The sequence below is a fragment of the Pagrus major genome, chromosome 15, assembly GCF_040436345.1.
Source record: "Pagrus major chromosome 15, Pma_NU_1.0".
In the NCBI taxonomy this organism is placed as follows: Eukaryota; Metazoa; Chordata; class Actinopteri; order Spariformes; family Sparidae; genus Pagrus; species Pagrus major.
The window spans coordinates 15,387,653-15,415,414 of NC_133229.1; the positions used below are offsets into that span (position 1 = coordinate 15,387,653).

The 27,762-nt window shown below is 40.7% G+C and overlaps 1 protein-coding gene across 1 annotated transcript; it reads left to right on the forward strand.

The window, feature by feature from the left end:
• Positions 1–676: 676 nt before the first annotated feature.
• On the forward strand, positions 677–27,162 carry LOC141009730 (heparan-alpha-glucosaminide N-acetyltransferase). Its single transcript, XM_073482423.1, has 17 exons — positions 677–799; positions 1,540–1,658; positions 2,573–2,691; positions 5,303–5,372; positions 5,463–5,529; positions 7,876–7,958; positions 10,874–10,950; positions 12,353–12,383; positions 12,489–12,649; positions 16,003–16,115; positions 16,553–16,674; positions 17,307–17,430; positions 17,539–17,625; positions 19,301–19,378; positions 23,402–23,472; positions 24,554–24,666; positions 26,468–27,162. Exons 1-17 carry the CDS (start codon positions 677–679, stop codon positions 26,647–26,649), a joined length of 1,740 nt encoding a protein of 579 aa, XP_073338524.1. The 3' UTR covers positions 26,650–27,162.
• Positions 27,163–27,762: the final 600 nt, after the last annotated feature.

The following is a 27,762-nucleotide window of genomic DNA, read 5'->3' on the forward strand; positions in this document are numbered from 1 at the left end:
CAAACAATCTGGACGGATAAATAGGCCTGCAGGAAAGACGAAAAATATGTGTTTTTGAATTTTGGTGTAAAATGTCCCTTTAAGCTTTTTTAACTTATATTTTCATTTTATTCATCATCTCTGCCACACAATCGTAGAATAAATTTGCCCGGAAAGTGATTTTGAACACCATAAACAAGTTAGAAGAGGGAACCACCAACCACGCATGCACGCTGCCCTTTGACCACTTTTTATATTGGTGTGAGTGTTATAAAGATGTGCAGTGGAATGTCTGTTTTCAAGTAGCAACATGGAGACCAGGAGACTGCTACAAACAAGTCTAACTTTGTTAATCCTTGTGACCAGCTGCTATGGAGGACATTCAAAATCAAGTGAGTCTTCTGGGATTCATTAGGAGTATGCGGATCATTCTGGTGTTCAGATTTAATTCTACCAAAGCTTAGCTTCTTGTGACAATCAATGTTTGATCCCTGTATTGGAGGTTAAAATTCAAATATAACAAGTGGACATGCCTTAAGTGTAGTGTGGGAACTTACTGAATCAATACTATTGAGTCAGTTAATGATCCTGACGATGATAGTGATCTTATATCTTGTGTTTATGATGTACAGAAAGCTGTTTGTGTACCAGCGGTAAATCAGTGCTGCTTTAAATCTCTGCAGAGCCTGCTGTGAAAATGGACCAGGCTTTGTTAACATTTCATAACCAGCTGACAGAAGAGGTTCAGGTCTTCTACACGTCAGATTACTGCTACGAGGTCTGCTACGAGTCTTTTCCCTTCTTCTATCTGTTTGTGAAGGTTTCTCTGCTAAATTATTTTAGTTCTCCAAAAAACTTTACATATGTCTAGATGTGTCAATTTTAAAAGGTTGAAAACAATGTACACAGAACAAGGCGACAGTATGAAGACATATTTTACTGATTTTTAGTCCCTAGTCTATAATGTAACTCAACTCGGTGTCTTCAAGCAGATCTTCTCAGACAAGTAATGCACAAGTCTTTTCAGTGAGTAATTCTGTCTTTCTGTTACAAATCTTAAGTCAAGATGTCCCCTGATGTCATCGTCAGGTTTAATTCCTCAAATTTTAGTTTTTAAAACTTGTCTGTGTGCCTGTAGTCTTCAAAGTCTGAAGACTCAAGTCTGAAGAAGAGCAGTAGCTCGAAACGTAACATGTGAACTTGTGGATGTGCCAATAAATTAAAAGGGACCAACATTGTGCAGACTTTTTTCAAGTTGACTTTATTTCAATCATCTATTGGTCCACCACTAGCAACTGCTATGTAAGATTTTAGAAAGTTCCCTTCAGAGTCAGGAGATATTATCCAACTTTATTTTTAAAGGTGTTGCAGTACTCCTCATGGCAAGTAAACTAAACCCATGGAGAGGAAACCATGTAAGCAAGAAATGTTAGGAATGTCAGATAAACTCAATCTTTTATATTTTATTTTGACAAGCTTATTGTCTTCAGCGAATCCTTGGCATTGCCCTGCTCATTCCCTTTTTGCACCTGTCAATGTCTCTCCTGTTTGTACTCTCAGTGTGTGTATCAGCATTTGGCCACTGTGAAACCCAACAACAGCTATGCATCAGTGATCAGCACTAAATTCACTCTGGCTATGCGAGTGGACTCACAGACCAGGAACACGACTCTTTGCAGGTAACAAGTTACGCACTCCAACATGAAAACAGCTGTCGGTTTCACCTACAAATCACAGAGAGGTAAAAATGCTGATTTGTTTCCTGTTTACTCATTTGAACTCTTGCCTGTGGTGTATTGCTCAGACATAATATAGTGTGGTGGCATCAGCATTCTGTGAGATTATTTACAGGGCTGGGGGAGTAATCTTGACCTGCTTTCTGGACCTGAGTGATTCCCTCCCTTAAACCACCTCGCCGGGTATCGATCAGGAGCCTATTTGGGGTTAATAAGACCTGACATTCCAATATTGATGAAAAGGGCTCATTAAAACTTCAAAGTCCTGCGGAAACCTTGCGGGGATGTTAACTGTGGGAGACAGTTGCTGTTTCTAAAAACAATCAGCACTGACAAGACACAAGGGCAGAGTTTTTCTATTTGGGGGTCACCTGTTAACACGGTGCCAGAGATTCGGTTGCAGGATGACAAGCCTCTGGTGCTTTTTCTTGCCCTCTCAGAGGGCTGGTCTCGTGCTTCCTAGATCAATGCTGAGGTCTCTAACCAGACTGTGGAGCTATTGATTTCCTTTTCCCCTTTGAAAAAACACTCCAAGTGATAGCTAGTATGTCATCCTAACAGTGGATCAATATGAGCGTGTAATGCATGTTTTTGGGGCCTGAAACTGGTGATGACGAGAAGACAGAGGGATGCACTTTAAGTGAGGAGACACTAGGTGGTGCTCCTGAGCTTCATGGGGGAAAGAGATGGGAAGAGTCTTTTTGTTTACAGTCAGGTCAAGAGGAAGAGGAGCAGCAGTGGATGAAGAAAGTATTTATGAGGAAATATAATTTCAGAGGGGATCAAATGAAAACGTCATGTTGCTTTATGTGCTTTTACGGGAAGTGTGTCTCAGTATTTCACTCTTTTGGATGCAGGTGGAGTCAGACATATGGAGAGGGTGGTTATTTCTCTGTTTGGATCCAGATGTCAGAGGCCACCAGTGATCCCAGCTGCATTCACAATGTTGATAAAACACCAAACAACGCATACCTGCGTAAGTGCCCAACACTGATGAAGACTACAGGATGACGAAATAAGGCAATCAGTCACATAGTCTTGAATAACAGGACTGCTTTAATGAGCCACAGTGACAGTAAAAGAAGCCATGTCGAACCTTTGATCCGCTCTCTACTTAATTGAGTCAGCAAAGACCAGAATCACTCGGCTTGTCCACATCTACTGAGCAGCAGTTCTCGTCCATCTCCTGGGACATGATGTGTATTGATCAGATAAGACATGCTTTCTTGAAAAGGGATAAAAGAAAAGCTTTTCTGTTTGTGCTGAAGCCTGGCTCCGCACGTGGAGCATTGTGGGTAATACATTAGGGAGTGTGGAAGGATTAAGGCGTAATGGGATTTTGAAAGCGTCACTCTCCATAATGTACACTCTACTTAACAATATTGCAGATTATGTTGTAGATCAGACTTTTAAGGCCAAGTAGCCATTATCCAAGCAGATATATGGTCAGTGTGACTGCACCCCTCACAGTATGATGAGCTTCCATTAGCTCCACAGACCGGTGATTATACAAACTCCCCATAGGACTTGCTCAGCTTAAGTAATGGTCTGGTCAGCAGCTCAAGACAGGTTAGAGTTGCCTTGCTAGGGAATTTCAAAGTTTACTTCGGTGTCTCAGATTGATCGGCCGTGGGGTTTCATGAGGTCATTTGTTGTTGGGTGCAGTATTCTTCAAGGATATGTTTCTGTGCAGCTGCTATCAGATCCACCCTTTAATCATGTTAGTACTGTATTCTGCATTGTACCACAAACCACAAGTCACCTGCTGAGGCCTTAATTCTTACAAACAAATCCACAATATCGACTCATATTAAGTGTTTCTTCGACTTTGGCAAACATATCGATGATCTAAACTTGTCTTGAAATGCCTCAATTAATTTTATTTTTATAACTAACAGAGTGAGCATGACTGCTAGATTTGTTTCACTTCATGTGCTGAGATGGTGTTTTCAGGAGAGGAGAGAGATGCCGTGACTATTCACGGCGATCAAGTGACTGCTCTTTGTTCAGAGTAGATGTCACAGTGTGGATTCAGCTCAGGTTAAAATGGCTTCTTTTTGTTTGTTTTTCCACTGAAGACAAACACTGTGCGTACTGCCCCCTTATTTCCAATGCTTTGACGCAAGAAGACCAAATGATATCCCCTGAGCCTGTGTGTTATAGTTTTATAATCAGTAGCACAGCTGTAAAATGTCACTCTGGTGCTGATGACTGAGCAGTAAAGTCGCAAATTTGTAGTTTTGTTTGCAATAAAGAAGGTAGAAATCACATTAAGTAGCATAATTTATGTTGTGCTTGTCTCTTTTAAAGGGACAGTTCACCTCAAAATAAAAATTACATCTTTTTCCTCTTACATGTAGTGCTATTAATCCATCTAGATTGTTTTAGAGATATCAGCTGCAGAGATGTCTGCCTTCTCTGAATATAATGGGACTAGATGGCACTCAGCTTGTGGTGCTCAAAGCGCCAAAACAATACATTTGAAAAACTCATCAACAAGGTCTCTTTACAGGATTCATGACCTTGTAACTCAAAATAATCCATAAACCTAGTTTTGAGCGGTCTACTCATTAAGGAGAGGCTAGCTTACTACGCTAACTAAGCTGGCTAATGTTACAGCTGTTGATGTTTACATCCATCCATCTACAGGACGAGCCACCATGCATGCTTCCTTCTGCGCGGTCATATGGTTGTGCGGTTGTAGTTCAGTGACAGAAAATAGTTCCTACATGAAACTACTCACAACAAGGTCTGTGGATTATCTTGATTAACCGTGTCATGATTTCTGGAAAGAGAAATTGCTGTTGAGTTTTTCAAATGTATATTTTTGGCGCCTTGAGCAGCACAAGCTGAGTGCCAGCTAATTCCACTATATTGGAGAGAAGGCAGACATCTCTCTGGTCGATATCTCCAAAAGTTGGCAAATTGTATCAAAACAACCCAGATGGATAAATAGCCCTTCAAGTAAGAGGGAAAATATGTGTTTTTGATTTTTAGGGTGAACTGTCCCATTAACATCACCTTTTTTTTTAGCTTAAAAATGAATCCATAGGCTTTACCCCAGTCCTTGCTCTATGATCTAGGTATATTTCATTACTTATTTATCAAATAAAATACATCTCAGCTGCAGTATTCATGCCCTCTCTCGTACTGTAAACCTCATCTTGACCCTGCTCCTATCTATGCTGCCCTCCAGCTCTTTCGCCTCTGTCTTTGTTTTTTCATTCTTGTCCCAGTGTAGCCTTACATTTTCCTCGTCAGATGCCTGCAGGGTTAGATTACCCAGCGTGATTGAGATGAGTTGATGGATCGACCAAGAGTTTTCCATTAGGTTCCTGTTTGTCACTTGAGGGATCCCCTTTGACACTGGTTGACTGACAGAGAGCCACAAGGGAATCTAGAGGCGAGTAAGGCTGACAGTTTGGACTGGTTATCAGGCCTTTTATCCCCGGTCAGATCCCATTCTGATAGAGATGTACAGCATAAAGGTCCTGACTTGGACTTCCAGACAGAATGACGTAGGGCAGTACAGTCTGATTACACAATGTCCATTTGTAAACATTTCCTTTTCCTTTTTGTTTTTACAGCTGTTCTGGTGGCAGCTCTCTCACTGGCTGTGATCGCTCTCTTATTCGTCGTGGTACCCTTCATATACAGGTGCCCATGTGTTTTTTACATCATCCACATCCTGCACTGATTATTCTTCCATCAGAACCAGGCAGCTCAAACCTTTTGTCCCGTTCACAGGAGGCATTGTACATCAAAATTTATTGAGACCATTTGCTGCCAAGGCCCACAGTACTCAGTGGATAATGTAAGTAGAATGCTGCTTCTCATGAATGCCTTAGATTAATATCTTAATGAGACGAGACAGATGCATAACTTGAGTGATTAGATTAAGATCAATCATAAACCAATCATAGGATTTCCATCAGATGAGTGGTCAAGCATCAAAACCACAATTTTGTTTGTTTTTGTTTGTCTTCAGTGCAAAAAAATTCCTGTTCCCAGAAACTAAAGTAGAAAATTGCCCTACGAAGTTACTGCACCAGTTTTATTTCTTCACTGCTGCAGATGATTGACTTTATCCTTTTTTTCAAAGCAAATGTCAGCGTTGCCTTGATCCAACAGTTACATTGCATTGTTTTCATTGGCTAACTACAACGCCAGAGATGCATACCAAAATTGCTCTGAGACTCCAGTCATCAAGCCATTTGGGAGACACTAATGGAATGATTGATACAAATGTTAGCAGAGCCAATTGTACAGCAGACTTACATGGAAGCGATAGAGCGCCGTATCCGTCCAATCATCTTGCTTGATGGCAAGAGCTGCTGTGTATTTTTGGTGAGCATGAATGGCTCCTCTTATTCGTCCAAGCAAGATGTCTCTGTCTTCCATATGCTGTCTGGATGGCATGCAGATCCATCATAACATATTAGTGCTGGTGTCTTCCTGCTCTGGCTCTTTTAACTGCTGCATGGAGGCCAGCGAGTCAGGCTAATCCAACTGAGAGGGCAACAGGCCAGAGTCATCTCAATGCTGCCTTCACAGAGCGGGGGGAAAAGAGGCGCCGCCACACCGCACACAGGATGACCCGGGACAGAGAGATGCCAATCATCATTTAGAGGAATTCTGACCCATTTGACAAATGTGGATTTTTGGTTTTGTCAACATTTTTGCATCTCAGAACAATTACAGTGACATAAAGTACTCAAACAAGAACAAGTATATGATAGTGTTGCTATTTTATGTTTTTCTAAATGTGTACTCTTCAATTTTTTTAAATTAAAGTTAAAGCCCAGAGGGTACGCACATTAATGTGGCCATTTCAAAAGAGAAAACTTCAATTCTAACATAATTATAATCAATCACTGATACAAAAGAGGGTCATTTTCAACTAAATGCCATTTAGCAGAATTTTTCAGCTATTAAAAGAAGTCCTGTAATCAGCAATTTTACATGTAAGTAATCAAAGCAACATGAGGCAAGTAAGTGGGCTTCTAATTGACAAAAAAGCTAAATTATTTAAAGCTGCACTGATCAATACTTTTATATTAACACTGGATCAGATGACTACATGTAATGTGAAAGGACACACCCAATGACGAACCTGTCTCTGCAGTTCCCCTCTAAGTAGGTGGGGACCAAAACAGAGCTAAAAGTAGAGTAAATGTTTGTTTTACATTCAGCAGGTGACCAGAAACACAACGCTAAATGAATGATTTTGTTGCTCCATGTCTCCTAGACGCCTTACCACGCTTTCCTTGTTAAGAGACGCCCGACTCTGCCTTTGATTGGTTGCCTTCGTTGATCGGGTTAGTTAGGTTTGGGCATGTGGAGTGAGACTTGTTAGGGTTTGGTTAAGAATACCAGTGTGAGCCAATCAGAGGCAAAGGAGGGAAGTGCTTCGCAAGACAAGCAGATGAATCCGTAAAGACGCCTCGTAGATGTGTGATTTTCCTTTATGAGGTGATCAATGTTTACATCTTGTTCCGCTGACCCCAACTGCCCCAAAAATGTGTTTATACTATTGTTAAATAAAAAACTTAAAGTCCTAAAAACAGAAATTAACTGCAACAGCAAAGAGAAATACCACTCAAAAGTTGAAACATATACATAACAGATTGATTGATTGATTGATTGATTGATTGATTGATTGATTGAATTTTGAACATCTAACAAAAAAAGAATAACAATGAAATGAAAGAAACAATAAACCTATACAACAAACTCAATGAGAAAATTATCCTCAACAGTAGGGGAATGAATAATAAGAGTTAATAGGAAGTTGTATACTTATTCTATTTCTACCCCTTCTCCCCTACTCATCAATTAACAAATATACAATTTATAAACAATTTTCCAAATTCTATGTACAACCCAAATACCACACTGTGTCACTAACATAAAAATAAATAACAGTTATCTCTTAACCTCTTGAAAATAAAAGTTTTTTTTCTAAACTGAGTGCTGTTTGTACTTTTTTGTAAGTTCCACATCCAAACCTTTCCACGATTTCCCTGCACAGATTGAAATGCAATAGCTACATATAATGGGTTAACAAATGCTGCTACCTTATATGACCCACACTGGTGTTTAGTTACTTAAAAGCCAAAGTTATGACATTATTTTGTCTACCCCCTGATTGTTTTTACAGGATGGACCACATACTTCTGAAGTCGAGCACAATATCACTGAAGCTAAACCAAAACGTCTGCGCTCGCTGGACACTTTCCGAGGGTATGTATGCCATCAACAATCATCCTGTTTATCAGTCTATCACCACATGTGGCTAGTTCTCATGCTAATTCTTTTTAGAGCTGTCTGAGGCATGATGAAGATCTACAGGCCCAACATAATGAATAATTACAGGGGTCACAGTCTGGCCACATGCTCCTCCAAGCTTTTGTTATCAGGCGGTATAGCTTTGGGCGTGATTTCTGATATCAGTGCGTCTCGGGTTTGGAACACTGTGTTTCTGTTGGACAGGAGTGATGCATGTGATTGAATCTGGGCTCCCTGCTAGCCTTAATTGTGGCCTGGGGGTAGACACAAAGCACGCCTCTCTGGAAACAGGATGCTGGTGTGGCTTTGACCTCCCCCTTGCCAAATAATTGATGTAATAATACCGTCAACATATCAGCACACATCCACACGGCCATAGATCTCCTGCCAAAACGGAGAGCGAGAGGAAATCCAGCAGCACAGAGGCAGCATCCAGCAGACGATTGGCATCTTCTCCATCTGCGGCTTCCTTTTGGATGAAAAGCCATCTGAAACCACCGTGCATATGGGCTGAATTCAAAATACCACATAGTTTTTATTTAGTTTGGGAGCTGAATTGGTTGAGTACATTTACATCAGGATTCACAGAGGTTCAAGGGAAGGATACATTTCGATTTCATTTCCCTTCAGTTACACTTCCTGCTGCAGTCCTGCTCAATCTTATTATCTGAAATGTCACTCTGGGGTTACAGATACGTGTGCAATATTGATGTCCTGATTGGTGATACTGGAAATTCTCATACCTGACAATGCACTTAATCAAACTGTGACTCAGGGCTCAAGATTAACGCTGCGTGTGCCTCCTCAGCCCTGTGACTTATGATCCATCCCCCTGATAAGTAACAACTTTCTACAGAGAACAGACACATCAGTCATCTGCCATAAATGCTGAGACATTTCTGAAGGCAAAAGGCTTTTCTTCTGAGCCCGAAAGGTTTTTCTGATCATTGCTCAGGCTCACACTGACATGATATACAGAGAACAGTAGGGTACGGTTGCACGTTAATTTTTCTAAAAGGATTTGGATTTTAATCTTGTGCCACACTGCTAAAAGCCTGTCGCCGGTTCCCTTACTGTGGAAAATCGCACCGTCAGTAGTTAGCAGTGCTATACAACCGAGGGAACAACTATTACAGCAAAACAATGGATTGTCAGTCCCATTTAACACCAGATGGCTGACTCATTCTGGGCCTTATTTTGACTAAACTCCAAGTTTTCCTCTGATTCAGTTTCAGATACCCTCTGAAGTTAAAGAACCTTGGCATTTCCACTCAAAGAGTAATTTATTATGACTAGATTGGGTACTTGATACCGCCAGTACAGTAGGTAACTCAATACTCTGCAGTGATAGAGCGTAACTATCCATTTGCAACGGCAAAATGTACTAAGCTCGCACTCTTAATTGGTAATGCATGTACAGTGATTCAAATCAAAGAAGTCCATAAGCGTCCATCAGCGAGTCATAACCAGTTGTCACTGCTGCAAGAAAGACGTGTCTATCTGTAATCTGTTCGCTATAAATCATGAATGCTGATTCCCAGACATGAATTAAGTCTATTACTGCAGTGACAAATGTTCATTGGAGAGCTTCAGGGGGATATTTACAGCTTTAACCTGATTAGTAACCAAGAAACAAGCCTGTGGTGCCTCAACCTGCACATTAACTTTGGTGCAACATAAAACAAAGTGATCTCATTGCACATCATATTAATTAAGCACTTATAGTTTCCCTTAATCATAATAAGCCGCCTCTGCTGTCTCATGTGTGGCATTTTTTAATGTAATCTGCCTAAAATGAAGCTCTCATTCGCAGACACCCAAAGTGTTTTGATTAAAAAGATGCCCTGATGTTGCAGTGATTTTCACCAGGTCTCATCTGACTAGAGATTTAACCTCTGTCTTTGTCACTATGGCGACTAATGGGTACGTTCGTCAAAATTTAAATGATAGCCTGTGTGCATTTATATGTGTGTGTGTGTGAGAGGGAGAAAGAGTACATGGGCACATGCAGCAGGATTTACTCTACTTTAATAGCCCTTTTGAGATGATAGTGGCCGATTAAAATCTTGTATCAGCAGGTTGGGGCTAAAAGAGCAGTAATGGCTCTGGTGCACCTCTTAATTGAATCTAGGCAGAAAAACAAGAGGAGGCAGAGTTAGATACAGTGCACCTTATCAGACCGTCTTGTTCTTAGAGGTTGTCCTAATCTTGTTATGGCTCTTAAAGACCCCCTGATGATATTTTTTTCTTCTTTTTGATTAAATAACACATGAATCATAAACATAAATGTTGAGGATTGTGAAAGATTGAACCTGCCTCGGAGCAAACCTCTGCAGCCGCCATTTACATTCCCCCACAAGTTTGTGTAGTGTAATGGCCCCCGCCCATTTTCTGACATGCAACGCAAACACCTTTTTTCCCTCCGACGTCTGATTCAGTGAAGCACTCCATCACGTGCGCTGTGTTTCAGCAGCCTTGGCCAGTGCTAAAGTATAAAGTGTATCATATATTAGACGCAAAGTCTTTAGTCAGCACTCCTGCTTGAGGAGATCCAGAGGACAAGTGTTCATTTCCTGAGTGATTCATAATGCTTAGATTGCATTACCTTGCATTTGAGTGTGACAGAATAAAAGGCTGGCCCCTCCTCTGATCTCTTTAACTTGAATTCAAAAGTTAATATTTAATCAGATATATTAGTTGAATTGAAAGAAAACAGTCAGATGTGAATGTTTGATTCTGTATTTCATGTGTTTGAATAGTTTGAAAACAGTTTCACCCATCGCTCACTCTACTGCATGAAGGTTAATCCAATTATTACTGACTTGTCATTTAGCGTACCATAATGCTTACTCATTGTACTGTCTTTGTAGGTTTTCCCTGACGGTGATGGTTTTTGTGAACTATGGTGGAGGAGGCTACTGGTTCTTTCAACATGCACCATGGAACGGTTAAGTAAAGTATAAGACATGCACAAAAATACAAAATAAAAGTGTTGCACTGCAGCTGCAGCCACTATTTTCTACTTTTACTTCCTGTGTAAACTCTACAGTAACGTTATATCATCCTTACCTTAGTTACCTTCACTTGTCACAGTTAGCTTTGGACATTTTTGTTCATAGTTTTTTCTGAGTTTTTTTGATTGGTTTGATAATCACCTCACTAGCCAGGTTTGCCAGTCAGATATAAAAATGAAGATTATCACTATCAAGTTTATGAGCAATGAGGTCAAAGCTTATGGTACGGTCACACATAAACAAATTTCAGCTAACTGTGCAGGACGTGAGGCGCATGGAACTAAGTAGGCTGGTTCGTTGTCCATTTAAAAGGGTCAACCACACACACGTCTTTGTCTCTGCTATTAGTCGTGGCTGCGACTTTGCAAAGTCAAAGTTCACCAAAGTTGAACTCTTCCCCCTTCGCACAGACAGAATGGAAGTGAATGGCAGGCTAATGTTGATTTAGCATATGCATGACTGCAACTTTACTGCTCGCTTTGGCAAGTGTAGCCTACGTCAGTTACTCAGTGTTAACAAGAACCATGGTGATTTTTATACCTGAAAGGACCAACAGCTCACAGTGGTCAGTTTGGTTCGTGGGAGGAGCTGAGACTACTTACATTAATGCACACCTTCTTTCACATAAATCCAGATATGAAATGCTCGTGTGAACTCAAGGCAATTATTCAATGGCAGCGTTCTCCTCGTCATGTCTGCAGCATTTTCTGACCTGTTGTCACTAATTATGATAAATGCCGTCTCAAACTAAACACACAGGATGCCATTTCTCATAGGACCCCAATCAAAGGCACGATCCATAGATTTTTATTGTTATTAACAACCAGGGAGGAGACGAGACGGAGGAGGGAGGGTGTTTAAATGGCAGCTGGGAGAATATGGAAAGGGGGCAGTGAATGAGTAGCAGCCACTGTTAAGGGGCTCTTGAGCAAAGAGACAGATTAATCCCTTTTTTCAGGAGTAAATCAAAGTCCAAAAAAACAAAATCCATGTCATCCTTTAAGGGCGTTCTCAATTTAAATTTCATAATAGCTTCTTTGCCACATCTACAAGGGTGTATTGATTTCAGGGTGGTTTGATTTATCTTCTCTTTGCTGCAGGACCACTGCTGTCACAGGAGTGTAGATATTTATTAATCACACTTTTCAAAATGGATAGTTAATGATGGAAGCAGCACTTTAAGGGCATAACATTGTTCTTAATTCACCTTCTAGTCCTTTTGGATTGAAGAGATTAGGAAAGGGCGAGAACTGTGAACTCAGTTTAATAGCTTCAGATTCAAGTATCTGTGTGTCTATTGATATTAATTTATGCCTCTGCATTGATTTGTTGCAGGTCTAACTGTGGCAGATCTTGTCATGCCATGGTAGGTTTGGTATAAAGGACATTTACAGTTCTATTTTAATAAACACAAATATGTTGTTTTTTTTTTTGTGCACTAATAGACTAATAAACGCTGTTGTTTCTGCAGGTTTGTGTTTATTATTGGGACTTCAGTCGTGTTGGCTTTCAGATCCATGCAGAGGAGAGGAGTCAGCCGCCTGCAGCTGCTGCGCAAAATCACCTGGAGAACAGTCGTCCTGCTGATGCTCGGCTTCTGCTTCCTCAACTACTCTCCACGAGATGGACCACGTAGGTGCAGAATATGCAGCCCATGATTGTTAATGGAACAAATACATCACATGTGGATGTTCTTGTTCTGTTCTGTACCGGGGAAGAGATTAAAACAGACTCTAGCATGTCTAATTATATACATGTACTGAAGCAGGAGAACAGAAAGAGGCTTTTCTCGTGGTAATGCATCTGTCATCTGAAAAATGTGGCTCTAACTGCGTATGATATAACATTAAGCACTTTTGCCAGATTCTGTAGCGAGGTAATCTCAAGATCCAAATCCATACTTTCTTATAGACCTGCCACAATTGATCAATCAACATACAATTAATTGGCAACTATTTTGATAATTAATTAAAGGTAAATTGTAAACATCAGTTTTGCTAAACATTTGACAGTTTCACCTCTCAAATTTGATAAATTGCTAACATGGAAAACATGGATTACAGGAGACCTATTATGCTTTTTAGTTTTTTTTCCTTTCCTTCTGTTATTAAGGTTCTTCTGCATGTAAAAGGTCCGAGCCAACATGAGCTCCTCTCTCCCACAGAAAACAGAGTAGAAGTGAAGCTAATTGAAAGCTGACAACATGACAGAGCTGACTGAAGACATAGTGAGTGGTGCTGGCTCAGGCGTGTGCAAGCTGACCAATCGGAGCAGACTGGGTATTCAGGAGGAGGCCTTAAAGAGACAGGAGCTGAAACTGAGTGTTTCAGACAGGAGGGGGAAAACTGTGATGCAGCATGTAAACTTATTCTAGTAGTAACCCAAAACTAAATGATGAACCTGAAGATAAGCACAACATGTCTCAGTTCCAAGACATTGTCACAGGCATTTTTCATTGTTTTTTTAATGAGCAACTGATGAATCGAAAAAATAATCTGCAAACTAATTGATTATGAATATAATCCTTATCTGCAGCCATAATGTCATACAAGATAGGAGTAAAATGCAGCTTATATTTGGTATGTTCACATCTTGTTCTTCAGATGTAAGAAAACGTGTTTGTTTGGCACAGATCCCAATAGATGTCACATCATCATGATATTAATAATTTTTTTCAGTGAAAATGAAAAATGATCTTTCCCACCAATTGTGAAACATATCGCAATCGTAACATCTGTCAAAATAATCACCATATTGTTCAGCCTTATTTCATAACATTCACAACAATAAAAGTCAGTTGACAAAGATATTATATGTGTTTAGATCCAGATTTGTGCTAAAAGCAACGGCTGCAGGGCTGTGTCGGGGTTAAAGGAGGGGAAGCAGGCTGAAAACCCCCATTTCATTGTCCACCTGGGGATGCACAGGGCGCCCTTCACACATTAGCCATCCCCAGCACTAATGGACTTTCCTGGGTGGATGTCTGTGTAACTGGGTTAACAAAAATATTGTTATTGTGTGTGTAGTCTCAAAATCCAGCACCGGGGGACGTTTAACAGAGGAAGATTGAGCAAAAACAAGCACTGTGGTAATGGACAATTACAAACAGATAGTGTTACACCCCTCAGCCCCTTGCAGCTGCTGCAGAGGCTGCTGCTGGGGCTGATCATAACAGCACTGTGACTTTTACCATAAACTGCAGCTTTGCCCTCCGTCTCCAAGGACGTCCTCAGCAGTTCAGTCCCAGGGTTTGATCTAATAAGAGAATGGAGTCATATCAGCTCAATATGTTAAACCATTTCAATGTCAGACGAGAGAGAAGAAGGTGTTAACCTTTGACATCAACTATGAGTCATTTCACATAAATACAGCTACGGTTAGATGTCTGACTCATTGTCAAAGCAATTTTGATTATTTTATTTTTGTTTTGACGCTTTGGCTGGAGACTAATATATGCCAATTTCGCCCGCTGCTGATTACTGAACTCCCTCTTGGTTTCCTCTGTTGCAATGTGCCTTTCCTGTCTCCGCCTGCTGTGTTGTTTAGTGCCAGAAGTCATAGTCCTGATTGGAGCTGCTGTAAATCACCTCTGTACTGTTTACCCTGTCTTCCAACTGGCATCCCTCAGTCTCAGAGGCTGTGTTCAGTCCCAGTCTGGTGTCCAGCAGTCATGTTCACTGGGAGGCGGCTGAGCCTGGTTGACCGAGCCCCTTTGCACACTGTGTAACTCCCATCGAGACCAGAGCTTGGGTGCCGGCAGACTCCTGTCAGTTGATAGGGCCACTTAGCTCCACGGCTAACTGAGCTTCTTGCTAATGGCAGCTAGTTGCTACAGCCAACGATAGCTACAGCAAAGAGTATAGTGAGCAGCACTTAGCTGTTATGCTGCCCCATATAGTTTGGAGCAACTGTGTATTCAAATTCTGGCTATTTCTTACAAATTATACCTTTAAAGTGAAATCAAGATTTTATGTCTGATAATTTGGCAGTGTTTATTCTTTTTTGGATGGTGACTGGTTACAAGAGAAGATCAGTCAAATGAAGTTGAGGTGAGAAAGTCAGACTGGAACCAGCACTGTTAAGTAGCCTTCAGAGGACGTTCAAAGAAGAGAAAACTCTTTTTGAAAAGTTCTTGGCTCAGCTATTTGCTCAACTTTCAGATGGCTTTATTCATTTCTGCTCACTTCCACAAGAGAATCATTATTTCATTCAATCTAACACTGAAAGTGCTCAGAGAAGGGAAGCAGACAGCAGAGCTTTCACTTCTTAAATGATATTGAACGTCAAAAAGGGTTTCAATTTCACACAAAAAAACCTGTGTGAATTGATCAGAAAGTGAAACAAAAGATGTAACAGTTTCCCGCAGTTCACCTTAAAACTGTGACTTCAGGATGATTTTTATTTAAGTGACAATTATCTGTGGGGACAGATAGAGTAAATGATCTTGGTAGAGGTGTAACATGCAGATTTAACAAATGTGTCATAAGTAAAAGCTTCCTCTTCTCCTGTGAAAGGAGAGATTTCCTCCTCTTATTTGATTTAACCGGATCAATGATTGGGATTACACTGTTTTTTTACGGCACTCTGTGTGGCAAAGAGGTTTTCAATTAACTAATGTGTAGATTACCATCAATCTCTCAACCACAAGCCAATCCTATCCTCCCCAATTTGTCGAGACAGAGAGATAACTGGGAATCTTTGATTAGCTTCCCACGTTCTTGACATGTCCATATCCTGAAGGCTGACACCATTTCCCAGTGTGCTGCTGTCCATCATCCTCTTGCAGGAAGTAGAATGATTGAGAGGATGTTCTCGTGGTCAATACTATCAATTTCCTGATTTATAATTTGCTCAAATCGGCAGGAATAGCTTTACACCACTGAATTATATCTGTCCGTGTACCTGAGTTGTAAGTTCAAGTATTCATCATTGTGTGTTAAGGCACACATGAGGGCTCATGGTGTGTGTTGTTGACTGTGTTTCAGTGTCCTGGTCCTGGCTGAGGATCCCTGGAGTGCTGCAGCGTCTGGGCTTCACCTACTTTGCTCTGTCACTCTTGCAGACTTTCTGGGGCCAGAAAGAAATCCCACTGACAGTGGTGAGCGGCTCTGTCGAGTTCACTTAAGTCTGTCATTACACACCGGGGCAGACAAAGAAAGTCCAACCTGAAACAGCACATTTAGATACAGCTAATTTGCAGTGTGAACCTCGGATGCTTGAGTCCATTTTTGTTGATTGGTGATGTGAGTTTTTGTTCTTATTGTTGGATAAGTGGCCAAACATACACCAAAATAAAGTGTAATGTTAAAATGTGTAAAAAAGTTAAGCAGTTTTTGTACTTTAAAGGAAAAGTTCATGCAAAAATGAAAATTCTGGCATTATCTCCTCACCCTCATGCTGATGCAACTACAAAACTTCACCCGGCTTTCCTTCCACATGGGGTTAAGTAGATAATGACTGAATTTTGAGTTTTGGGTGAACTTAATCCTTAAAGACAACTTTATGTTAATGAGAATTATTTACTGTACGATGCAGCATCATTGGTGGAACCCCATCCAGGATGTGATTCTCTATTGGCCCCAGTGGCTGATTATCATCCTGCTGGAGACTCTGTGGCTCTGCATCACTTTCCTCATGCCAGTGCCCAACTGCCCTACGTAAGTCCAATCAAAGCTGTGACTAGTCTACCCATTAATTCACTGTACACATATGCGAGAAGTTGTAAATTTCATCCATCTCTCCATGCTGAGATAATCTCCAGTTGGAGCTGTTGCGCTGCAGCAGAGGTGTGAGTGTGCACCTTGTGTTGCTGGTGTTATGAACCGCTGTGATTTATGGGCCTGTGGTGGATGCTTCAGAGGGCATAATTAGCCAATCTCAGTCTGTCATGTGCAATAAGAGGAGCAGAGGCAGAGGATCCATCTTCCTCGCTCCGAGTCTTCTGCTCAGTGCTTTTGTGTGGGGTTTTTTCCCTCCATTTTTGTGGCCCTGCATGGCATCAGCGTAACAATACTGTGAGATCAAATTGTAATGCTTCCCCCCCACAGCTCTTGTGTTTCTTCCAACATCTTATTGTTTTTTATTTTTCAGTGGAATGTGAGGATGTGAGGTGAGCAAAAATCTTAAAAACAAGAGGTGATCTTTGTCATCAGTTAGATAAAACGTGCCTGAGGAGGCTGAATTCCTGTCCAGTATTCGCTTTTAGAGCTTTTTAAGTTGTTTTTAATAATTATGCAATGCTTTCAGTGCTATGAATTGTCTTTTTCTTTTCATTACTGTTTGTTCTCAGAGGGTATTTGGGAGCTGGTGGAATCGGTGATAACGGTCTTTACCCAAACTGCACTGGAGGCGCAGCAGGATACGTTGATAGATGGATGTTTGGTGATAACATGTACAGATACCCCACATGCAAAGTAAGATCTTTCTCAAACACTGTTCATTATTTTATCTGTCTATCGTGAAAGCTTCAAGGTGGAATTAAAAAAAAACCTTGCTTGCCCTTTTCATGTTGCTTTTTCCAGGAAATGTATCACACCACGCAGCCCTTTGACCCAGAGGGGGTTCTGGGTACAATCAACTCCATTGTCATGGGATTCTTGGGGATGCAGGTAGGATGGATCATTTATTTCTCCTGTGTGATTCAACAAGTGGTGCAAGAGTATTTCTAATACGTCAGAGTTTCTCTAAAGCAGGGGCGCACAACCTTTTTCTCTTGGAGGGCCACAAGTTAAAGGTGGACCTCGGGCCAAGCACCTCTTGTATTTTAAGATGTAAAATGGCTAATTAAAAGGTCAAATTACCCTTTAATTGGTTTCATGATTTCTGAAATTTCATTAGTGATGCTGAAACCATTTTGAATTTCACATTTTCAAACTCAGAGAACAGTCACAATTTTCATTGGGAATAAATGTTAAGTACAAAGTAGCTCCAGTGACAGCTGTTGCAAGCAAGTGACCTGGAATGGTTTTCAGAAACAAATATTGGTTTTGTCTTCCATAAATGTCTTTTCATTTTCCAATATGACATTTTAGATTTGCAGCTTTTATTTAATGTCACGCTAGATTGCACAAGAAGTAAGTGCGAAAATACTGCCCCTTATGTCCTCACAGTACTGGCCCCTGATTGGCTGACATCAGCAGCTTCTTTCAGTCAGATGGAACCAGACTTTGTGGGAGATCAATTGTTTCGTATCAGAAACCAATCAAAATCGTGTGTGGCTATGACCTTAAAGCAACATTATGTAGAAATTGGCATTTTGTGCAATTTGGTGCCCCCCACAGTTTCTGAGTGCAACACCACTGTCGTCAATACAAATCCCAGGTCTGTAACAATGTGTCAGATGTAATGTAGGTGCTGACTACAAACAAAACTCATTACGTCACAACAATCTTATGTGTTGAAAACTTGTATGTTGAAGTAAACATGTATGTAACCCTGTGATCCTCCCCTCTCACTGAAGTTACATAGTGCAGAAACAAGTGATGGGGGCCTGAGTGGCTGAGACAGAGACACCATTCACCCTGTTACAAGACACTGTACCATCAACGTGATTTTGTTATTTTCAGGAAAAACAAGTTACATAATGTTGCTTTAATCTAAATGTCTTACAATTGACTTCATTTCACATATTTGTGATTTTGCAAATTTTAAATGTCTATACCAGAGCTTCTTTACCAAGAGGATCAGTGATGATAAAAACCACAAGACTACATTTAACTAACTGTACTTCAGTGAAGGTTATGCGAAAGACCTTTTCCCGCCTCATTTGAAGTACACAGCTGCCGTCCTTTATTGACAAAATGTTGTCGGAAAGCGAGGAGAAAGCTTTTGGTCTTTAACCTTGAGTCTCTGATGGCCACAGTGTCACATATAACCATTTGTGTTGTGGGAAGTTGCCATGCAAACGCAGCCACATTGCTCAATTCCCGGTGGGTATTTAGCGCTGAGCCCTTCAGTCAGCGAGTCTTAGACGACACGCCAGGTGTCCGCTGCCTTCCTCTGTGTTCGTCCATGCTAATGTCCTCAGCTGAAACATATTCATCATCACCAAATTAATCAGAGGGTGCGGATGGCTTACACCCCACATCTGGCTCAACAGGATAGCGGGAAATGTGACCGCTGCGTCAGGGACACAGCATTGACACCCACATCCCAGGCCTATTTAGTTACCCAAGGGCGAATACATAGACACACTGGTTGTTGGTGTTTACATGGTATTTCTCATTAAATGTATGATTGAATGAGTTGTGGTGACTGTGCTTATCTCTGCCTGCTTCTCCACAGGCTGGGAAAATTATCATTTTCTACAAGGGTATGAACCATCACATCCTCTGTCGATTCCTCGTGTGGGCCATCATCCTGGTACGTCACATCATGTTGAGGTCTTAAACACAGCTGATGATGAAATTGATGATTTAAAACCAAGACAACAAATCCATTTAAACATCGTCCTGCTTCGATGACTCACACGGAACTGAGCACTTTTATGTTCCTGCTGTTTTACTTCGCCTTGCAGGTAAACTCTGCGAAGTGTTTTCCAGCCACTGGGGTATTAGTCATAGCTGCAGAAGCCATTCATTAGCAGGACTTAGTAGAGGACATGTGTGTGATCTCAGTACAATTAAACGACATCCATGTGTGGCTCTGTTTCCGGGCAGACATGGGTATCCAGTGCCTCAGGGGGATACACACTGTCTCTCTTTGCCTGTGTCTCAATTGTGGTTTTAGATTAGAATAGTTGTGCATATTATTTACAGTCTGCTGCAATCATTATGGCTAATGAAGAGCATGATTAATTCATATACCTGCGCACTAAATCTCGACAAACATTTACAGACAAATCATGTGACAGTATGGATAGAGTGGTATAGAGTTAGAGTTTTATTCAATCCAAAATTAAAGAGATAAATATCTTCATGAATCTGCTCTGATAGCGTTTGAGGTTGTATTTGTTTTGGATCTGGGCTCATTCTGGGTGGTCCAAAAACACAAAAAGAGGCAAGCTGGCCTCTATTTCATTTAGAGGGGGATTGTGTCCCACTGGGAGAAGCATAGTGTTATATGAGATGGCCCGTTTTGCATTTCTAAACCTGTGACATGAGGCTGTTAGTTCGCTCTGATGAGATTGACAGATATCCGTGCAGAAAGGCCAGGCTCTGCTGGACTGTGCCTGGCCCTTGTCTGTATGTACGTACAGTGAGATGCTGCAGAGATGTAGCTCGTTTGCGAAACGGGGTTAGTAGGAGCCTGCATGCTGTGGAAGCAGACATCCTGAACGGGCAGTCCTTTGACCTGGAGCGATGATGGAGCTGGAGGAGCTGGCTGCATCAGTCAGCCTTTGAAATCAAACTGTGCTGGATGAAAAGAAGGGGCCAGTAGACACAGTCAGAGAAAAATACACAGAAATAGATCCCATTAGTATTAAGTTATGTCGCTGTTTATATATTTCTGTACCATTTCTGCAATTTTAGATAACAGGTTCCTTCAGATTCCATCTGATTTAACCACACTGAAGGAATTAAAAAAACATTAACTTCATCTTATCTATACTACATCTGTCATGTAGGTTTGTCGCTTCAAGACAAGTTTATTTGTGTAGCCCAGTACCACAGACTGATAGCCCAACTTTCTGAAAAGTTCAGAAAAAAATCCCCCCAAAACATGTCAGGAAATAAGACCAATAGTCTAGATCCAGGCTCGCAGCTGTGTGAGGCTTTACTTCTAAATGCTAACATCAGCATGCTAACATACTCACAATGACGATGCTAACATGCTGATGTTTAGCAGGTCTGTTTACTATGTTCACAATTATAATTAAGCATATAATTAGCAAAATAGCATATAAAGTACAGCTGAAATAGGGCTCAGTAATATTTTTAGGCTTTATCGTAATACACGATATTCATCTCAATATTTTGAAATCCTCTCAAAAGCACTTTGTAAATACTAGGACTGGGCAAAAAAATCAAATTTCACAACCCTGTTTGACCAAATACCTCAAGATCAACTGGCCTGTTGCAACAATATTGTAGGGTGACTATTGGCACTTTTACAAAATATTAACACAATGAGGTTTTTGATAAATAATCATCATATGGATGTGGATATGATGACTAACCCAGCCTTTAAAACCAGGAAAAGACAACAATTATATCCAACAATATCCAAAGACGAGACAATATTTAGTCTCATATCAAGATAATCATATAATAGATATATTGTCCAGCCCTAGGCTGAGGCTAGTGGGAATGCAATTAGTTTAGCAGGTATTTGGTCATAAACCAAAGTTCTGGACACATGAACTTGTTTACCTGATGATGGTGTGAGAGGAAAATGTCCGAGTTATTACATTTAATCCTGAAGGGAGCATGAATATCTGTACAAACCTTTCTGGGTACCATGAATGTTGTTATTACATTTTATGCCAATCAAACCAATAGCTGTTAAAGGAACACTTCACCCCACATTTCAATCGGCATGGGGGTGAGTAGATAATGACAGAATTTAATTTTTTTGGGTGAACTGTTCCTTTAAGACTTCTTAATACTAGAAAACATAAGGGGATGTACAAAATTTTGTTTGACATATATTCAGTCTGGACCGAAGTGATGCATAGACAGACCAACACTGCCATGTGTTAGCATGGCTAAAAGAGCCAATTACAAAATAATAAAGTTTATTGAAATACACAATAAAACTACAGTATTATAATCCAATAGGACTGTAATAGGCCCAATATTAATGTAATAAATCCAATATGACAAGTTAAGAGGTCCAAGGAATGGGTCTTTTGGTGAAAGAGTAAAAAAATCCTGTTTATATATATAAACTGTTTATTTATATACATAAATATATATATGAGAATCAATTGAAATTCTGTTGTGATAATTTAATGTCTTTAACCTCAATTCCTAAATGACAAATCTCCCCATTATGTCTCCTGGTGTTGAATCTTATTGACTATCATTGTGGAGGGAGTGACTGGAGGGAGGTGAAATAAATTAGGTCCATTTGGCTTCTCCCAGAGGCACAGAGTGATAAAGTAACACATGACGGAATAAATAAACATTAGGTTTTTATGTTTTTCGGCCATATCTCATGGTTCACCAGTTAATGCTACATGGGTGATGTGAATGCTGCTAAAGATAATGATGCTGGAGACGTTATATTCAGGATCATAAAGTGTTTTGTGATGGATCAATAAAAGAATTTTAAATCCTGGTTAACTGGGATAGAAAATAACAGTAAAATAGATTTTCTCACATTGCAGTGGCTGACCGAGAGCTAGCCTTCTTTCTTATTGATTCTGGGAACAGATACAGACCATATGTAAAGTGAATACAGCAAATAATCATCCCACGTGTTCTGCTGATGTATGTTTGCTTTACTTTCTTCTTTTTTTAATCTCAGCAGCTACAAGTATTTTTAGTCCCACAAACTGTTTTCACCAACAAAGAAAGCAAAATTAGTTTTAGCGATCGGCCTGCTCTTGATATTGACTTTTCTAATACGATTTTGCCTCAGAGGGGAGGCAGGAAGCAGAGCTGAACTGCCTCTTGTTTCAGACATGTGCTCTTGACATTAGCAGGTCTCCTCGGTGGAGGAGGCAGCTCATTTCTGCACGCACCCAACCAACCAGCCACAGGATTGATATTATGCACAGAAGGTTCACAAAGAACCAGAAAGTGTTGATACAGTAAAAAAAAAACAGCAAGCCAGATTTTACACCACAATTCACTGCAGTGAGATTTCTGTGGCGGATTGATATTCAGGGCGCCCATGCATCTTCCTCCTAATAAACAACAGCCCCTGTTAATTAAAGTCCAACGATCAGGCCCCAGAAGTGAGAGATTGAAATTGAGCGATTGCCCCACATACCAGCCCCATCCCACATCCTGCTGCCTGGATAGCCTGGAGACTCAATCCAGTCCCGGCTAGGCTATTTCCACACCATCGATTCTGTCATCTATACACATGATGGATATCCACCTAACAAGCATGTTCAGTTTCTAATCCACTGGCCTCGGTTTCTCTGTGGAGCACAAAATGTTTCCTCAAGTATCTAAATCACATGTAAAGGTAAACAGATGAGAGAATAAAAGCTTTTTTTGATGCAGAGTTCATCAGATCATACACAGTCACAGAGTCAACTTGGCCTCAAATGGGTGTGACTCAGTAACATTTTGGTGTGAATGGTCACACAGGCGTGTTTTCAGTCCAACGTGGTGTGTGTGTGTGACTTGACGGACCTTGTTCATCGGACTCTCAGATAATCGTTTAATCTGTCGGACTCGCTTGATTCGGTTGCCTCACATTTTAGCAGCTTGATGCTGCTTGCTTTATCGCCTTCCATCGATTTGAAATCTGTTTCATTTCCACCCTTAGGGAATCTCTGCAGCCATCCTTACTAAGTGCACACGAGACGGAGGATTTATACCTGTCAATAAAAACCTTTGGTAAGTGCTTCCTGACCCTCTAAATCCAGCCACTTTTCCTCACAAAAGAAAGGATGGGTTTCCAACAGGCACAAATCAAGGCTGCTAAAACACGCGTTTACTTACCTCTAACGACAGCTACGACTGTAAATAATCACCCAGCCCTGTCAGGAGTGTGAGGTGGAGCGGTTATACATCCTCCCAACATGATCGCTCTTCCTTACGGCCAGTGAAATAAAGGATGCTTTATCCTCTCTGCCCCAGAAGCACTCACTTCATATTTTACCAGGTCCGTGTGGAATGGGATCAGGCTCTGGGAAAAGCATCTATATAACCACAGTGTAGTCTAACTGCTCCCAAACTATCATATTGCTTTTTGGAAAAACAAGGCATGGCATCCTGATAAATGTTTGTAATGATTTAGCATGAAATACAACACTATTACCACCTCAGACGTAGATGACTTTACGAGCTGTGCATTGGTTCCATCTCCCACGTTCCCCTTAATATGATGTGAATCATTTTAATGTTGCAGCAGGAAGAATACCATTTCATCTGTGATGTGTAAGCAAATTCTTCATGATGTTCCACTGGGGCCCCGCTAACGCTGCGCTCATCCCTCGCCATTACCTGCCTGGCTTTTATAGGCAGTTCATCATGCACAGGTTATTGAGCTCTTGAGTACGAGTCCCTGCCTGGATGTCTAGAAGTAATTAACTCCCAGCCAAGAGTCCTTTTTGGCCCCACTTCAGCTGAGATAAAAAATAAAAAGGCCCACTGCAGGGAGGCTCCAGGAGGCAGCCATTTTACATCAGATGATATTACATCAAACATTCTTGCACTTAAGAGCAGACAGGGACATGGCTGGCTGGCACGGCTCCACGGGGCACGTGCCAAGGATCCACTGCTGATGCTTTAGACGAATCCAGCACACTGTCCCGCAGTGTGTTGGATTGGCTCAAGACCTCTGGGTGTTATTTATCTGTAGACCAGGATTGATAGACTCTGTGTTTTTACACCCTTGTTTACACCGTGTTACTAACATTTCAGTGATGCCCAGATGCTGTTGTTGTGAAGTGTTGCTGATGGTCTTTTTTGCCAGGTCGCTGTCGTATGTGATGTGTATGGGCTGTTTCTCCTTCCTGCTGCTGGGAGGCATGTACTTTGTCACTGATGTGAAGGACTGGTGGGCTGGACGGCCCTTTGTGTACCCAGGTACTGTTTGTACACAAATCAAGGGCTCATTATATTTTTCTGGTTAATATATACTTTCATTATAATAAAAACCTCAGAAACAATGTGTTCAAGATGTGCAATCACGTGCTGTTGCGTTTACTTTCTGACAATCACCTGGGTAATTTTAGTGAAGAACCCACGCAGTTATCCAACACTGTATCACAGCAGTTTGTGAAATTGTCATGAAAATATAATCTGAAAGATCCTAATACATGGACACAAGTTTTAGACTATCTTTCATGCCCGCGCCATGTGTCTTTAAATGTCCAGTTTGTAAGAAAGTTGATTTTTGAGTTTCTATTCCAATCGCAAATACTGACGCTTTGGGATAATGACCGACCTGACCTACAATCCCAAAGTGTACATATTTAATGAGTTGGGGAAGAGACTCAAAAATCATCTTACTGACAAAGTGGACCTTTAACTGAATGAAACACAAAAAAATAGACAATTCGCGTCCGTTTACACAGATCCTTTAGATTAAATTTTGATACTGGGTTGAATCATCACATGACTCTGTAGTTCTCATCAGCTCTACTGAGCATTTTAATGTCTTTCAGCTCATTGTTTTGGTTTTCCAGCCTGTGACTTTACTGTTTTGGTTGAGGATTACCCCCTTATCAACTTTATTTCCATATGCATGCAGTTGTTTTCAGCAAAAGAGCTCTACACATCCACTTTATATTGCCTACCCCGCATCAAACAAACAAAGTTAGCAACTAGCTGGTGAACATAGTGGAGCATTTAGCAGCCAAAGATATTTTACACAGGAGTCAGAGCAAAACAGAGGAAAGAGGAGAGCCAATAATGAAGTTACATTCACCAATCCTAACAATAACCCAAACTAAAAAATAGTAAATGCAGGTTTAAAGCAAATTTCTGCTATAGTTCAACCTGCGTCTTATTCTCATAATTGCTGCCATTTTGACAATGCTTTAAGCTAACTTTGCACTCACTAGCCGGCCTCTGGTGAAGTCGTTTGGGAAACAGCCTGTCTAGTATATCAGGCAAGCAAATGCTTAATGGCAGTTTCACATAAGTCATTTAAAGATGCTTGTCTCAGAAACAAACCATGCAAAACTCAAAATCTCACTATGAATTACTGTTTTTCTCCTTTGCACTCACCTTACATATCTCCTTACATTTAATAAAAACACAGTTAGCACTAGTTCTCAGACACTTTTCACTTGTTCTTTTAGGTATTACAAGAAGCAAAAACACAATGAATTCATTGTTTCTTGTTTGTTTTTTAAATGCCAGTGCAAAGGTACATACAGAAATGAGCCGCCATGGATTAACTGTTGTAGCTAACTACTGTACATGGGGATCCAGGCTACTTTAGCAGCAGATAGCCTTCTAACCAAGCTAGCTGTGTATTTGTCTCCTGTAATTAAAAACATTTAGTATGCCTACCTATCATTTTATATGTTTCGAAATTCTGTATCAAGAAGGATCAATACTACAAAAGTGTCTTAAAAGCTTTGGATTGCTTTGTAGAGGTTATAATCTGCCCTCTCTCTTTTCTTCCAGTTATTTGTTTACTCCTGTTCGCAGTCAGAGACAAGAGTTTTAAATGATTAATGTACAATTAAAGTTTATTTTGAAAGCTTTTAAATGCTTGCTCCTATATACCTGTTTTATCCGTATCTTCCAAATCTCTACAGTGGAGGTGGTGAGTGCAAAGTATCATGACAATGAAAAAAAAATACAGAAATGTTCCTTTAAAAGAGCAGAGTCTTGTTCACTAACAGCTGTTTGTCTCTCCTTCTCTCCTCCTCAGGGATGAACTCCATCTTTGTATATGTTGGCCACTCTCTCCTGGGTTTCTACTTCCCGTTCAGCTGGGAGATGCGCTTCCAGGCAAGCCACTGGGAGTGGCTCTTCCAAAGCCTGTGGGGAACTGCACTGTGGGTGCTCATCGCTTACCTGCTGTACAGGAAGAAATTCTTCCTCAAAATATGAACCAGCATGATCATCTATTCTGTGGATGCTGCTCTCTTACTTTCAATTCTAAACAAACACTATTCATGATAAGGTTTATGGATTATTATAACATCTGCTGTAGTTTTTAAAAATCTGGCCAACTGTTCTCGGCTTAATGGGTTTAGTTTACTTTCAGTGACATACGACCTCCCCACTTACATATGAATGAATTGTACTGATGCTAATATCCAAGCCATCTGAAAAATCAAGCCGCTCAGACGAACTGCTTAAAGTTTTAATCCAACACAAGCTGCAGCACAGGTGGAATAAAAGTGTGAAAATGTCCGTCCATGAAACCACCACCCAGTGTGTAACGAAGATGTCTGATCCACTGTCAGTGTGGGCAGCTGACAATTTATGTGATGCCACTTGTTTTGTGCACCGAATAGACTGATTAAATCAAATATACTGAGGTGGTACTTAACAAATTAGGCCGAGTGATTCCACTACACACCAGGCCAGCCATTATGAGTCTGTTGCCATGGCCACTCCTTCTCTTTCTGTGTGTGTGTGTGTGTGTGTGTGTGTGTGTGTGTGTGTGTGTGTGTGCTGGTACCATCTGCTGTCCGAATGACAGTACTTTAATAGGGGTCAAGATGCACAGCTCACAAAGGAGTGTCATTAATGGGACAGACACCTCTTGCACTCATTGTATTAGAAAATCAGGGAAATTACACAAATCCAATTCATCAGAGAACAACGACAAGCTCCCTCAACGAGCCTGAACCCTTTACATGTTTTATATTTACATATTTAATACACAAAGCTACTTACTGACTGAAACAGGGTTTATTTTCACACTTGAGTTATAATGTTTCCACGTGGTTGACAATCAGGTTGAGTGATTTATAGATATTTCCATAGAATGCACACATGACAGTATTGAACAGATCAGTGTGCCCTCAGCATCAGGTCAGGTGGTGTGTAGATCATGAAATGACCATCTAGTTAATGAAATGAAGCTGCATCGTGCTCTTCTTCCAGAGTGAAATCACATTACACACTCCTCAGAAGCCGTAATAACATTGCTTACTATGATGCAGTGGTTTTGGTAATCGTCTTACAAAGAGGAGTTGTTGTTTGAATCCCTGT

Coding starts and splice junctions, on each gene's coding strand:
- LOC141009730 (XM_073482423.1), top strand. CDS start 677: ATGGACCAGGCTTTGTTAACATTTCATAACCAGCTGACAGAAGAGGTT. Junction 5,373..5,462: donor GTGGTACCCTTCATATACAG/GTGCCCATGTGT, acceptor TCCCGTTCACAG/GAGGCATTGTACATCAAAAT. Junction 17,431..17,538: donor ACAGATACCCCACATGCAAA/GTAAGATCTTTC, acceptor TGCTTTTTCCAG/GAAATGTATCACACCACGCA.